The 14,792-nt window shown below is 44.6% G+C and overlaps 1 protein-coding gene across 5 annotated transcripts in view; it reads right to left on the reverse strand.

The window, feature by feature from the left end:
* Positions 1 to 14,792, reverse strand: part of Nedd4 (E3 ubiquitin-protein ligase Nedd4) — a 115,781-nt gene that overhangs the window by 79,420 nt on the left and 21,569 nt on the right. For 4 of the 5 annotated variants that reach the window (XM_068361171.1, XM_068361169.1, XM_068361170.1 and 1 more), the window contains exons 5-7: positions 13,098 to 13,258; positions 1,114 to 1,279; positions 468 to 595 (exon numbers count right to left, since the gene is read on the reverse strand). In XM_068361171.1, coding sequence (XP_068217272.1) covers positions 468 to 595; positions 1,114 to 1,279; positions 13,098 to 13,258 — 455 coding nt within the window. Of the gene's footprint in view, positions 1 to 467; positions 596 to 1,113; positions 1,280 to 13,097; positions 13,259 to 14,240; positions 14,280 to 14,792 lie in introns of all 5 variants that reach the window. The other variant, XM_068361168.1, reaches the window with a different exon arrangement.

A 14,792-nucleotide genomic window follows, 5' to 3' on the forward strand; every position in this document is an offset into this window, starting at 1 on the left:
GTTATATCAGTTACTATATAAAAGCTATCTAGCTAATATAAGAAGGTTTCCAGTAAAGCGACAGCCGTTAATCTGAGAGAATACTTCACCAAATATCCGTGAATAAACTCGAAGACCATAAGCGTATCCCAGAACGTCTAGCCGGAAGCACGACAGAGGAATAATTGAGGAGGTGTCAACAACAAGTAATTGAGTACCTGGCCACAGGTGGCGCTGGTAAGTACACCCCCTTCTAGTATTGTGATAGCTGGCGTATCCCTCCATAGAATTCTGTCGGGCAACGGAGTTGACAGCTACATGATTATCGGGTAAGTTTAATATTGAAAACTTTAGTATTTGCTATTTAATAAGGTTCACCTTTTAGATCTATTACATTGGCAATCCCCTATTGAGGCAATTCTTTTAAAAGGTTTAAAAGTCATCTTAATTGCAAAAATATAGAGTACTAATAATCCGTTAACACTTACCTAGTAGGGCGCTCCCACTGAGTAGTTCGAGCATTGTGGTTAACATAATAAGTTCGGCCATTTGCGTCCTGTCGTTCTTCCCAACCTTCCGGAAGTGGACTCTGACCATCATTAGGCACTAACACTGGCTGTTGGATACAGTAATCGTTAATGTGATACCAAATACTCTGAATAAGACTCAAAGAACTACATTAAAAAAAAGAAAAAAAAAAACTATTTCCCCCTATATAATAAACACCAAGTGTCTGACGCATGTGTGGGAATATCTATCTAAATAAAATATTAAAACGTCATTTCTGACAGCTCAGGTTTTTAATGGCCGCTCATGAATGGCAGAGGCAAAGGACAGTGACATTGCCCTATCAAGCAGGACAATGCCATAGAGACTGAACATATATACATATGATACGCACCCAAGGTAGGACCAACGAGGGCCAGGCAATGGTTGCTGATGTCTTAGCAGATAGACTTATAGGCTCCCCCAAAACCCCCACCCTTAGCTGACAAGGATGGTGAGGTTGCAGCGACCAAAGAAACTAATAAGTTTGAGCGGGACTCAAACCCCAGTCTGGCATTCACCAGTCAGGGAGGTTACCACTAGTAATAACATAAAGGGCCTGTCAATCATTTTTCAAGATCATATTACCTGTGCAGGAGCTTCTTCGTGCCCCGTGCTATTGTCAATACTGACAACCTCCCAGCCAGCTTCTTCTGGAGTATGTTCACCTGATGCTCCACTACCAGTTGAGCCTCCTTCTTCAGGTATGTAAGCTAAATATAATTGCAGGTGACCCTTCACACGAGACCGAGAGCTGAAATAAAAAGAAAATTCTTTGATAAGGCATTAAAATTTTTTCAAAACTATAGAAAATATTACAAACAAAAACTTTCTTATCTCACTAGAGTACCTGTAAGTATTCAAATTTCAAGAGGACTCAAAGCAATGTGCACCTCAAACATCCTCTACCTCCTAATATAACCAAATTAAATAAAGCTCTTTCAGTAAGATCTATCAGAGGTGTGTGTGTGTGTATTAACCCTCTAAACAAAACAACCTTGGTATATACTATAGTAGTGACTTTTGACATTTCAAGGGCAATCTTTATTACCAGACTATCAGAAGGAGATCGATCATTACAGCATAGTATGTGCATGAGACATGAATTCTATTCTTCATAGCTGAAATAGCCAAGACTTTAAATGAAGAAAAGAGGCAACAAACAGTTCTGAAGATTAAAGACTGAAAACATGCTGTCCATCTTCAACCTAAAATATATGGGTTATCAATATGAAAACTTTATTTCAAAATTCCACATAGGCCAATTAAAGAAGAAATCTTTACTTCTGAATTTCCAAAATAAATTTGTCATTAAAGGCTCTTGAACTACACTAAATCAAAAGTTAGTGACTTTCCTCAATCAAAAATTACAACAGCCTAAAAGGAGCAACCCCCACCACACCCTAATAAAAGTTTGGCACTACTAGCATGACTTTCCAGCTAGATAAAAGACATCCCTTCACTGGCAGTATTTGAAAAAAATTGGTAAGCCCAAAAAGTGGAATTTGAACTTCCTGTTCCAGATTATTACATAGTACAGCATGTTTAATGACAACTGTACCATGCATATCAGGTAATATTGCTCAAGTATTAAAACAATAAAATTAACAAAAATAAAAAAAAAGTGGAATAGGACTACTGTACTAAGACGATTAACTCCAACTAGAAAGAGGTGGGAGCAACCAACAGCAGAACATAAGCCACTATTATTATCATTATTCGCTAAGGAACAACCCTAGTTGGAAAAACAGGATGCTATAAGCACAAGGGCTTCAACAGGCAAAATAGCGCAGTGAAGAAAGGATAAACGAAATAAACTACAAGAGAAGTACAGTGAACCCTCGCTACTTCGCGGTTCGACCATCGCGGATTCACCACTTTGCGGATTTTTTCCATAACCCATATATATACAGTAACATATATACATATATATGTATGCATGTATTTATGTATATATGTATGTATGTATATATGTATGTATGTATATATGTCGGTATGTATATGTGTATACATATAAATATATATATATATATATATATATATATATAATATATATATATATATATATATATATATATATATATCTAAAGTAGGAAGATGTGATGTAGTTCTAAGGGAATAGTATGAGAAATATGTCTGGGTAATAAGCAAAGCTCTACCTCCAGTTTGTTTCTTCATTATGATCAGAGATAAATGTAAACAAAACATTGGTTGCCATTTTTTAACGTGCTTTTCAGCGTGTTTAGGAAATGCATGATATAAAATTGCCTTTAATATTTGTGCCTGTTTTAGTTTAGGGTACTGTAGTACATGCATTAAGTGTTCTGTACATCAAAGGGTAGTTTGTTAACAGTACTACGTACAAGGGAAGGTTTTAAAAGTCTGAATATACATGTTGAATAAAATGTTATTTTCATTAGTAAAATAAATTTTTGAATATACTTACCCGATGATCATGTAGCTGTCAACTCCGTTGCCCGACAGAAATCTAAGGTCGGGATACGCCAGCGATCGCTATACAGGTGGGGGTGTACACAACAGCGCCATCTGTGAGCAGGTACTCAAGTACTTCTTGTCAACAAGAACTCAATTTTCTCCTCGGTCCACTGGTTCTCTATGGGGAGGAAGGGCGGGTCCTTAAATTCATGATCATCGGGTAGGTATATTCAAAAATTTATTTTACTAATGAAAATAACATTTTTCAATATTAATCTTACCCGATGATCATGTAGCTGATTCACACCCAGGGTGGTGGGTGGAGACCAGCATACATGTTAACATTAGAAGCTAAGTATCCCGTATTTCATTTTAGCAGTTATTCAAAATAACAAACATAAAATAAATAAGTACCTGGTAAGGAAGTCGACTTGAACCATTACTCTGCCTTTTTTAAATACGTCTTCCTTACTGAGCCTAGCGGTCCTCTTAGGATGCTGAACGACTCCTAGGTGCTGAAGCATGAAGGGCTGCAACCCATACTAAAGGACCTCATCACAACCTCTAATCTAGGCGCTTCTCAAGAAAGAATTTGACCACCCGCCAAATCAACCAGGATGCGGAAGGCTTCTTAGCCTTCCGTACAACCCAAAAAACAACAATAAAAAGTATTTCAAGAGAAAGATTAAAAAAGGTTATGGGATTATGGGAATGTAGTGGCTGAGCCCTCACCTACTACTGCACTCGCTGCTACGAATGGTCCCAGGGTGTAGCAGTTCTCGTAAAGAGACTGGACATCTTTGAGATAGAATGATGCGAACACTGACTTGCTTCTCCAATAGGTTGCATCCATAACACTCTGCAGAGAACGGTTCTGTTTGAAGGCCACTGAAGTAGCGACAGCTCTTACTTCATGCGTCCTTACCTTCAGCAAAGCAAGGTCTTCTTCCTTCAGATGAGAATGTGCCTCTCTAATCAGAAGCCTGATGTAGTAAGAAACTGCGTTCTTAGATATCGGTAGAGCAGGCTTCTTGATAGAACACCATAAAGCTTCTGAATGTCCTCGTAATGGCTTTGTCCGTCTTAAATAGTACTTAAGAGCTCTTACTGGGCAAAGTACTCTCTCTAGTTCGTTCCCCACCAAGTTGGACAGGCTTGGGATCTCGAACGACTTGGGCCAAGGACGGGAAGGAAGCTCGTTTTTAGCCAAAAAACCGAGCTGCAAGGAACATGTAGCCGTTTCAGATGTAAAACCTATGTTCCTGCTGAAGGCGTGGATCTCACTGACTCTTTTAGCTGTTGCTAAGCAAACGAGGAAAAGAGTCTTTAATGTGAGATCCTTAAAAGAGGCTGATTGAAGCGGTTCGAATCTTGATGACATCAGGAACCTTAAAACCACGTCTAGGTTCCAGCCTGGAGTGGACAACCGACGTTCCTTTGAGGTCTCAAAAGACCTAAGAAGGTCCTGTAGATCTTTGTTGGTGGAAAGATCCAAGCCTCTGTGGCGGAAGACCGCTGCCAACATACTCCTGTAACCCTTGATCGTAGGAGCTGAGAGGGATCTTACATTCCTGAGATGTAACAGAAAGTCAGCTATCTGTGTTACAGAGGTACTGGTTGAGGAAACTGCATTCGCCTTGCACCAGCTTCGGAAGACTTCCCATTTTGACTGATAGACTCTGAGAGTGGATGTCCTCCTTGCTCTGGCAATCGCTCTGGCTGCCTCCTTCGAAAAGCCTCTAGCTCTTGAGAGTCTTTCGATAGTCTGAAGGCAGTCAGACGAAGAGCGTGGAGGCTTGGGTGTACCTTCTTTACGTGAGGCTGACGCAGAAGGTCCACTCTTAGAGGAAGAGTCCTGGGAACGTCCACTAGCCATTGCAGTACCTCGGTGAACCATTCTCTCGCAGGCCAGAGGGAAGCAACCAACGTCAACCGTGTCCCTTCGTGGGAAGCGAACTTCTGAAGTACCCTGTTGACAATCTTGAACGGAGGGAACGCATACAGGTCTAGATGGGACCAATCCAGCAGAAAGGCATCCACGTGAACTGCTGCTGGGTCTGGAATCGGAGAACAATACATCGGGAGCCTCTTGGTCATCGAGGTAGCGAATAGATCTATGGTGGGCTGACCCCAGAGGGCCCATAGTCTGCTGCAAACATTCTTGTGAAGGGTCCACTCTGTGGGGATGACCTGACCCTTCCGGCTGAGGCGATCTGCCATGACATTCATGTCGCCCTGAATGAACCTCGTTACCAGCGAAAGCTTTCGATCTTTTGACCAAATGAGGAGGTCCCTTGCGATCTCGAACAACTTCCTCGAATGAGTCCCTCCTTGCTTGGAGATGTAAGCCAAGGCTGTGGTGTTGTCGGAGTTCACCTCCACCACCTTGCTTAGCTGGAGGGACTTGAAGTTTATCAAGGCCAGATGAACTGCCAAAAGCTCCTTGCAGTTGATGTGAAGTGTCCTTTGCTCCTGATTCCACGTGCCCGAGCATTCCTGTCCGTCCAGTGTCGCACCCCAGCCCGTGTCCGATGCGTCCGAGAAGAGACGGTGGTCGGGGGTCTGAACAGCCAATGGTAGACCTTCCTTGAGAAGAATGCTGTTCTTCCACCACGTCAGTGTAGACCTCATCTCTTCGGAAACAGGCACTGAGACCGCCTCTAGCGTCATGTCCTTTCTCCAGTGAGCAGCTAGATGATACTGAAGGGGGCGGAGGTGGAGTCTCCCTAACTCGATGAACTGGGCCAGCGATGAAAGTGTCCCTGTTAGACTCATCCACTGCCTGACTGAACATCGGTTCCTTCTCAGCATGCTCTGGATGCATTCTAGGGCTTGATTGATCCTTGGGGCCGACGGAAAAGCCCGAAAAGCTCGACTCTGAATCTCCATACCTAGATAGACAATGGTCTGGGATGGGACGAGTTGGGACTTCTCTATATTGACCAGGAGGCCCAATTCCTTGGTCAGATCCATAGTCCATCTGAGATTCTCCAGACAGCGACGACTTGACGGAGCTCTTAAAAGCCAGTCGTCCAAATAGCGGGAGGCTCTGATGTCTGCCAAGTGAAGGAATTTGGCAATATTCCTCATCAGTTTGGTAAACACAAGAGGTGCCGTGCTTAGGCCAAAGCACAGGGCTTGGAATTGGTACACAACCTTTCCAAAGACGAACCTTAGGAAAGGTTGGGAGTCTGGATGGATGGGGACGTGAAAGTACGCGTCTTTCAGGTCTAACGAGACCATCCAGTCCTCCTTCCTGACCGCTGCTAGGACCGACTTCGTCGTCTCCATCGTGAACGTCTGCTTGGTGACAAAAGCATTGAGAGCACTGACGTCCAGCACCGGTCTCCAATCTCCTGTCTTCTTCGCTACCAGGAAGAGACGGTTGTAGAAGCCCGGGGATTGATGGTCCCGGACTATGACTACCGCTCCCTTTTGTAGCAAGAGCGACACCTCTTGTTGCAACGCTAGCCTCTTGTCCTTCTCCTTGTAGTTGGGAGAGAGGTTGATGGGAGATGTAGCTAGAGGGGGACTGCGGCAGAACGGAATTCTGTACCCCTCCTTTAGCCACTTCACAGACTGAGCGTCTGCACCTCTGCTCTCCCAAGCTCGCCAGAAGAACTTGAGCCTGGCTCCCACTGCTGTCTGGAGAGGAAGGCAGTCAGATCCTGCCTTTTGCGGACTTGGAACCCTTCTTGGATTTGCCACGGTGACTGTCGGCACGGGTACCTCCTCTGCTGGAGGTTCTGCCACGAAAGGGCGGGATGAACCTAGTAGCTGGTGTGTCTACTGCTGCAGGACGGAAAGGTCTAGGCACGGAAGGTAAAGCTTTAGCCTTACGTGCGGAAGATGCCATCAGATCATGGGTATCCTTCTGGATCAGTGAGGCAGCCATCCCCTTGATCAGCTCCTCCGGAAACAGACACTTGGAGAGAGGAGCAAACAACAACTCCGACTTCTGGCAAGGAGTGATACCAGACGACAAGAAGGAGCAAAGACGTTCTCTCTTCTTAAGCACTCCCGACGTGTACGAAGCCGCAAGTTCACCAGACCCATCCCGAATGGCTTTGTCCATGCAAGACATGATCAGCATGGCAGAGTCCTTATCCGAAGGGGAAGTCTTTCTGCTTAACGCTCCCAAACACCAATCGAGGAAGTTAAAGATCTCAAAAGCACGAAAGACTCCCTTCAACAGATGATCCATGTCAGAAAAGGACCAGCAAATCTTCGATCGTCTCATAGCCAGCCTGCGGGGAGAGTCAACCAGACTTGAAAAGTCGCCCTGGGCAGAGGCAGGAACCCCCAAGCCGGGTTGCTCTCCTGTGGCATACCAGACGCTAGATTTGGAAGCAAGCTTGGTAGGCGGAAAGATGAAAGCAGTCTTTCCCAGTTGCTTCTTGGACTGCAACCACTCTCCCATAACCCTCAAAGCTCTCTTGGATGAGCGTGCGAGGACAAGCTTGGTGAAGGCAGGAGCAGCAGACTGCATGCCCAGAGCAAACTCGGAGGGAGGAGAGCGAGGGGTTGCAGACACAAACTGTTCTGGATACAAGTCCCTGAACAAGGCAAGGACTTTACGAAAGTCTAAGGAGGGAGGCGTAGACTTGGGCCCTTCTAAGTCTGAGTGCGGTTCATCCAAATGTGCATCTTCGTCATCCGATACTCCATCATCCGAAAGCTGAGTAGGAAGTGGCAAAGGCGGAGCAGAAAGCTGAACGGCTGAATCCGGCAGCACGGGTGCATACGTAGCTGCTGCGGATTCAACATCATGCCGCTGCTGGTCAGTCTGCGAGCTGGCAACAACAAAAGCAGAGTGCTGGTGCGTGGGAGGGACTGCCGTGGGTTGCGGAGCATGCCGTATGGGATGCGGAGCATGCCGCATGGGTTGCGGAGCATGCCGCATAGAGTCAGAACACAGCAGCTCTACAGCACCTTCCCACTGCTGATGCGGTAGCTCACGCATGTCAACGGATGGTGCAGCAAGAACATGCGTCTGGCAGGGTGGACTGCGCATCGGTGGTGGAGCTCTCACAGGTGGAGTGTGGGAGCAGGCAGCCGCAGTATCTGCTGAGCGCACAACCGCGGCAGGTTGTAGGCTAACAGGGGCAGTGTCAACCTTCTCAGCATGATACTCTTGCATGAACGCAGCAAGCTGAGACTGCATAGTCTGCAGCATAGACCACTTAGGGTCTACCGTGGTTGGAGCAGCAACAGACGGAGCAGTAGCCTGTTGTGGAACCACTCTACCTCTCTTGGGAGGTGTGCAGTCTTCGGAAGACTGCGGCGAGTCCGAACTGACCCAGTGGCTACACCTGGGCCGTTGGACTCGCTCGGAAGGGACCTTACGCTTGAGAGGTCGTGAGACCTTGGTCCATCGTTTCCTCCTTGAAACTTCTTCCACAGACGAGGGATGATAGGGCTCATTCGTCTGTATGTGGATGGGACGATCTCTAAGAGAAAAGTCCGCAACCACTGAGGGTACATCCGTACGCTGATCAAGGCCTGCCGAACCCTTTGGTCCTTCGACATTGCTTCTCCCCTGGGCTTGGGAGCTTGCACGAGGTCCCGGACTGGGAGGACGACTGGCACGAACAGATGTACCCTCATGCGCAACACTGACACTGACACTTTTCACCTCACTTGCACTAACACTTCCCACTGCACTTTTCGCTTTCAGCTCTTTGACATCTGCCAAAAGCTGATTACGGTCATTAGCCAATGACTCCACTCTGTCACCAAGAGCCTGAATGGCACGCATCATATCCGCCATGGATGGCTGAGCACTAGTAGCAGGGTCGGGAGTCACCACTACAGGGGAAGGAAAAGGTTGAGGGGCATGGGGAGAGGAAAAATCAACAGAGCGAGAAGAACTCCTCCTGATCCTATCCTTCTCTAGCCTACGTGCATTTTTAAGGAATTCGTTAAAATCGAATTCCGAAAGCCCAGCGCATTCCTCACACCGATCTTCCAATTGACAGGATTTACCCCTACAATTGGAACAAACGGTGTGAGGATCTATGGAGGCCTTCGGAAGACGCCTAGTACAAGCCCTAACACTACACTGCCTGTACTTAGGGACTTGAGACTGGTCAGACATCTTGAATTGTAGAAAAAGTCAAGGGGGGATTCCAAAAACTAGCAAAGTTCGATAACAATTAATCCAAATTAATTCCAAAAGCTTGCTAAGCTAATGATAAAGCTTCCTGAATAGCGAAGGCTAAAATCTAGAGCGAATACATCACCAAAATCGTGAGAAACAACTCCAGAATCAACAGCGTATCCAAGTAGGTCTTGCCGGTGGCACGACAGGAAAAATTGAGTTCTTGTTGACAAGAAGTACTTGAGTACCTGCTCACAGATGGCGCTGTTGTGTACACCCCCACCTGTATAGCGATCGCTGGCGTATCCCGACCTTAGATTTCTGTCGGGCAACGGAGTTGACAGCTACATGATCATCGGGTAAGATTAATATTGAAAATAGGTAAATAGGGTGTCACTACTTCGCGGATTTTCACCTATCGCGGCCGCGTCTGGAACCTATCTACCGCGATAAACGAGGGTTCACTGTAATGAACAATAAAAATGTCTTATGGAAAACAATCTTTTATATATCAAATATATATAAAAAAAAGGAGAGAGAGAGAGAGAGAGAGAGAGAGAGAGAGAGAGAGAGAGAGAGAGAGAGAGAGAGAGCTATGTAACTACACAAGACTAGAGAAAAATTAATTGATTTTGGAGTGTCCTTCTCACCATACGTGAAGTCTCTCTTCTACCCTTACCATGAGGAAAGTGGCCAATGAACAATTACAGTGCAGTAGTTAACCCCGAGTGAAAAATGACAAATTTGGAAACAATTTGAATTTTTCCCTAATTACTACAGACCTGTAGTTGTTTACATAGGATATATCTTTCGGAAAAGCTGGAAGGCAGCCAATAGACTGAAAAAGTGCGAGGTGGCAACCTTACCTTCCCATTGTTATGGGACGGTAGGAGGTGGCTGAGGAGTACCCCAGCCACAGCTGACAGAGCTGCCTCACTTTTGATTGCAGGCAGGACTTCAGTGGAACAGGTGATGGTGGGACAATTTTTGTAAACAACTATAGGTTTGTATTAGTAAGGGAAAAATATAAATTGTTTCCAAATTTGTAATTTGTTCCCACACTTACAAACCTTTCGTTGTTTACATAGGATGATACACTTAAGCTTCTGTGAGGGTTGGTCTTGCTCATTTCCTTGTCTGGTCTGAGGTCGATTGGGATGAGGGTTACAAGATGTAGCGCCGTGTTCAGATGGAGAGCGTGTGCGTCTATGGTAACCTCTGGAAGAGGATCTCCTCGATCTAGAGCGTTTAGAGCGCTAAGATTATGATCATCGAGAGTGACTGTCTTTTGATCGAGAGCGCTTCGCTCACAATCTAGAATGCTTGCCTCGCGTGATCTACTTGACCGCGAGTGCTTAGCAGGAGACTTCATGCGTGAAGCTCGTGATCGTGCGCCCAAAGCCCATGATTGTGAGCACGAGGCTTGTGACTGCGTGTCTCTAGAGGTGGAGCGCAAAGTTTTACTTACGCTTGAGCATGAAGCTCTTGATCTGGAGCATTGCACCCTAGATCGAGGGTGTCTCCTAGAAGACCTATGCCTAGACTGTGATGACATATGATCTTTATGGCGCGAGCGCTAGAATGCGAATGCCCATGGGACGAACACCTAGATCGTGAACGATCTCTTGAACCTCGTAAACGGGGTTCAGGTGAGCGTAAAGCTCGTAAAGGGGATCCTGCTACAGAACGAGATGATGTTATCTCATCCAGGGGAAGGGTGAGCAGGTGGAGCGCTCATCGAAGAAGGATCACTGGGCTCACCAGGATAGTTCTGCCTAACCTCGTCAGCTTGCTGGGCCAGCACACGTGAGCTGGAACCATCTCTGTGGGATGATAAGAGGTTTAGATTAGGGTAAGGCAGCGACATCGCCCTAGGGTGGGGAGCAGGGACATTGTCAGCAGAAGGCCGTTATAGGGGCGAAAGAAGGGTAGGGAGCGGGGACATTGTCAGCAGGAGGCCGTTGTATGGGTGAACGAAAGGTCCAGGGCAAAAGATGTCGTTGCCACAGGGGACGGTTCTGAAGGAGTTGCAGAAGTCATTCCTTCGAAGGGGGAGCAAAAACCAAGGACGACTAGTCCTGTAGCACAACTGCAAGGGAAAAAGGCTTCCCAGCGACTGGAGGTGAAAATCCTTCACTAGGGGATCAACCCCTAGTTTCCAAGGAGTAAAGTCGGTCTGCGTTCCTACTCGACTAACTCCAGAGTAAGTCAGGCGATCCAGGGGCGCAGGAAGAAGAAGCCCGAGTTCTTTTCCCTGCGGAGTTAGACCCTGGGGGAGAAAGATCTCCGCTTGGCTTTCTATATCCTGCGCCGCCCGAACAACTCTCCTACTGGGAGGCAGGCCACTCCCGACACTCGTCGAAGGGTCAAGCCTGCTGGCAATGATGGCCCCAGCAGGCAGGACACATCAGATAGATATCTGCGTCCACCGAGGCATGAAGGTGCCACGAGGGAGACCTTTGCAACCAGGACAGGTTCGCATGGTCGGGTCAGGAGGAAGAGCACACTCACACATGAAAAGAGAAAGGAAGAGCGTAAAGCAATGTTGTACATCTAATGACTAAGCCTTGGGAAGAGGTGGAGAGCAGACATGTACGATCTCAACCAGTCAAAAGAAGAAAGTGAGGCAGCTCTGTGAGTTGTGAGTAGAGATAGGTGGCTGGGGTACCACCCAGCCACCCCTACTGACCCCACAACAATGGGAAGGTAGGGCTGCCACCTCGCACTTTTTCAGTCTATTGGCTGCCTTCCAGCTTCGCCGAGAGATATTTCCTATGTAAACATTGGAAGGTTTAATAGTGTGGACACAATGAATTGTTTGGTAATCTTAGTGTTGTCAGGTGAATGAGGATAAACCGAGAATGTGGTAAGAATAGGACAAACTATTTGGTGTAGTGTAAGCAAAGGAAAAATGAACTGTAATAACAGAGGGATCCAATGTAGCATTGTCTGGCCAGTCATAGGGATCCAAAAACTCTCTTAGTGGTAGTATCTCAATTTCAACTTATTTATTGCAAGTTACAGGAGAGGTGACTACAGAGAAGTTGCAACAGCTGTGCTATGCACATGCAAACTACAGAATTACAGTCAGCCATCAATCGGCAAGCTATGAGCCACCAGTTGCTAATTATTACAAGTATTATTACAAGTAAAAATGGTGCATGGTCAACTGTGTCATGCTAGTCCCTCTGTTCAGCCCAGTCCTAAGTAGAGTTAATCTCTGGCATCAAAGGTAAGGTTCATGCCACTCCTGTTGATCTATACCTCACTAAACAAAGGTGGGAAAGGTATGCTATATGTCATGTGTAAAAGAACTGAGATGAGTACACTGCTCTCCAAAAGTGCCCAGTGTCTCTAGCAAGTCAAGACATAGCAATGTTATGCACACACAGCTGAAAGAAAAGTCACTGGTCCACAAGGTGTGCTGGTGTGTAATACTAGATTTGACATTATCAGTCATGTCCAGGCAGAAATAAAGGGTAAAGACACTCCCTAACTGTCTTAACGAGGCATGTGCATGGCCCGTGTTACAGACGAGATAGCAGTGCTTCATGGTAAGTAGTGTACAATCTATGAGACATTAATATTTGATGGTCATGCCTACATTACTAGAAAGGTGATGGCACCTCGTAATCCACTGGTGAGAAATATAGAAGTTCACTACAAATTCCCTAATATAAGTGAGGAATACAGATCTTATGGCAAGGAATACAAAGACCAGAGTACTCAAAGGGCAAAGATGTACCTAAATTTCGGACAGCGGTCCCGAAGAGACGAACCAGTCAGGGTACACAGCACTCCTCGAAACAGAGACCCAGGCAAAGCTAACCTCAACTAGGCTATTACCACTCACTCTAAAGATAATAATGGTTTGTCATAACATTATCAAATTTAAACTTTAAATTGATTCATAAGACAATATAATTCATATTCTTGCTTGTCTAAACACCGTGCGATATTAAAGAACCCTGTCTGGCAGAAACATTAGGAGATAATAGGAAAAGAAATTCTTGCTATTAAAAAAGACAAACCTCACCTTCGAGGTTCTAGACGATAATGTTTATGTGGAGGTTGTCTTCCCTCAACCTCTCGTGGTAAATTGATTAGTGGCACCTGCACGAGACCTAAGAAATCATCCCTCGTCAAACGATTCTCATCAAAGACTTCCAAGACCAGCTTGTGATCTGAAGGTTTAACCTGAAATCAAACAAACAAATTACTTAGAAAAAAATTAATATAGAATTGTAATATACTGTTATATCTAACTAAATTCTAGAATAACATGATTAGTGTGTTGTTTCAAAACTACCACATACTTTTAGGATACTGTAGATATGTTCTACAATTCTAAGATACTAATCCAACTTTATCAAATCTAAGACATGAATACTCTCAAATCAAATCTGTTGCCAGTGAACAAAATTGAACAACATAATGGTAATTTGTATCTTGGCCTTCAGGATATGAAGACATTTAGAACGTTCATGAAATGTTAACTTGAAGTAGACATCACAGGTGCATCAATATTCACTAGGAATTGCCCAAGAAAAAATTGTACCCAAAAACATGTACATTATTTACATATTTGAATCATTCTCCACCACTTGAAAATTAGTCAATTAAAATCTACAATTTATGATAAAACTTAAAAAGACAAAATGCAATTATATAGGAAATCTTTAAAACATTGGCTAGCCTCTGTACCTGATTGGCATAAAAATTGGACATTGCTAACAATCCAGTGATGCTGACATTTAAAGGTTTAAAAGTCGCCCATGAATGGCAGAAGCAAGGGACAGTGACACTGCCCTAGCCAGCAGGACAATGCCCTAATAAATCTACCACTCTTCTATATGGGAGCTACCACCTACTGAGCCTTCTGTACCCGACCAAAGATAGTACTTGAGGTTATTTACCGTATCCGTTTGGCCACCTGCTTGATGCAGTTTTCTACATTTTACTTTTTGTCTAAAATTATGTCAAATTTCTTTTACTTAACTTTGCTCCAATTTTCACATCTCATTCAAAAGAAATAATTGGGTAGCACTAATTAGACTCAACTACTTTATGAACATAATAAAAATATTAGTAACAATACAGTAATAATAATCTCCCAAAGCTAACGTAACTCTTTTTAGCACTAAAACCATAACCATGCTAGTAAAAGTGATATACTTACTCTGAATATAAATTCTTCATCCCATCTTGGATTTAAAGTCTGAAAAATACAAGAATAAAAATTAATTATAATTTTCTTCTACTATACTGTATATACAGTATATAAATATATATGTGAGAGAGAGAGAGAGAGAGAGAGAGAGAGAGAGAGAGAGACGTACTCATATGATAACTAATAATAATAGCTATATAAAATTAATTGCAAATAAATATCCATTTGACTAAAAGGAAAAATATGTTACGATGTTTTAATTTAATAAACGAAAGGAAAAAAAAAAAATAATAATAGTAGGTTGGCCAAGGCACCAGCCGCCCGTTGAAATACTACCGCCAGAGAGTTATGGGGTCCTTTGACTGGCCAGACAGTACTACGTTGGATCCTTCTCTTTGGTTACGGTTCTTTCTCTTTGCCTACACATACGCCGAATAGTCTGGCCTATTCTTAACAGATTCTCCTCTGTCCTCTTAACAGATTCTCCTCTGTCCTCACACACCTGACAACACTGAGGTTACTAAACAATTCTTCTTCGCTCAAGGGGTTAACTACTGCACT

This window comes from Palaemon carinicauda, chromosome 37, assembly GCF_036898095.1.
Source record: "Palaemon carinicauda isolate YSFRI2023 chromosome 37, ASM3689809v2, whole genome shotgun sequence".
NCBI lineage: Eukaryota > Metazoa > Arthropoda > Malacostraca > Decapoda > Palaemonidae > Palaemon > Palaemon carinicauda.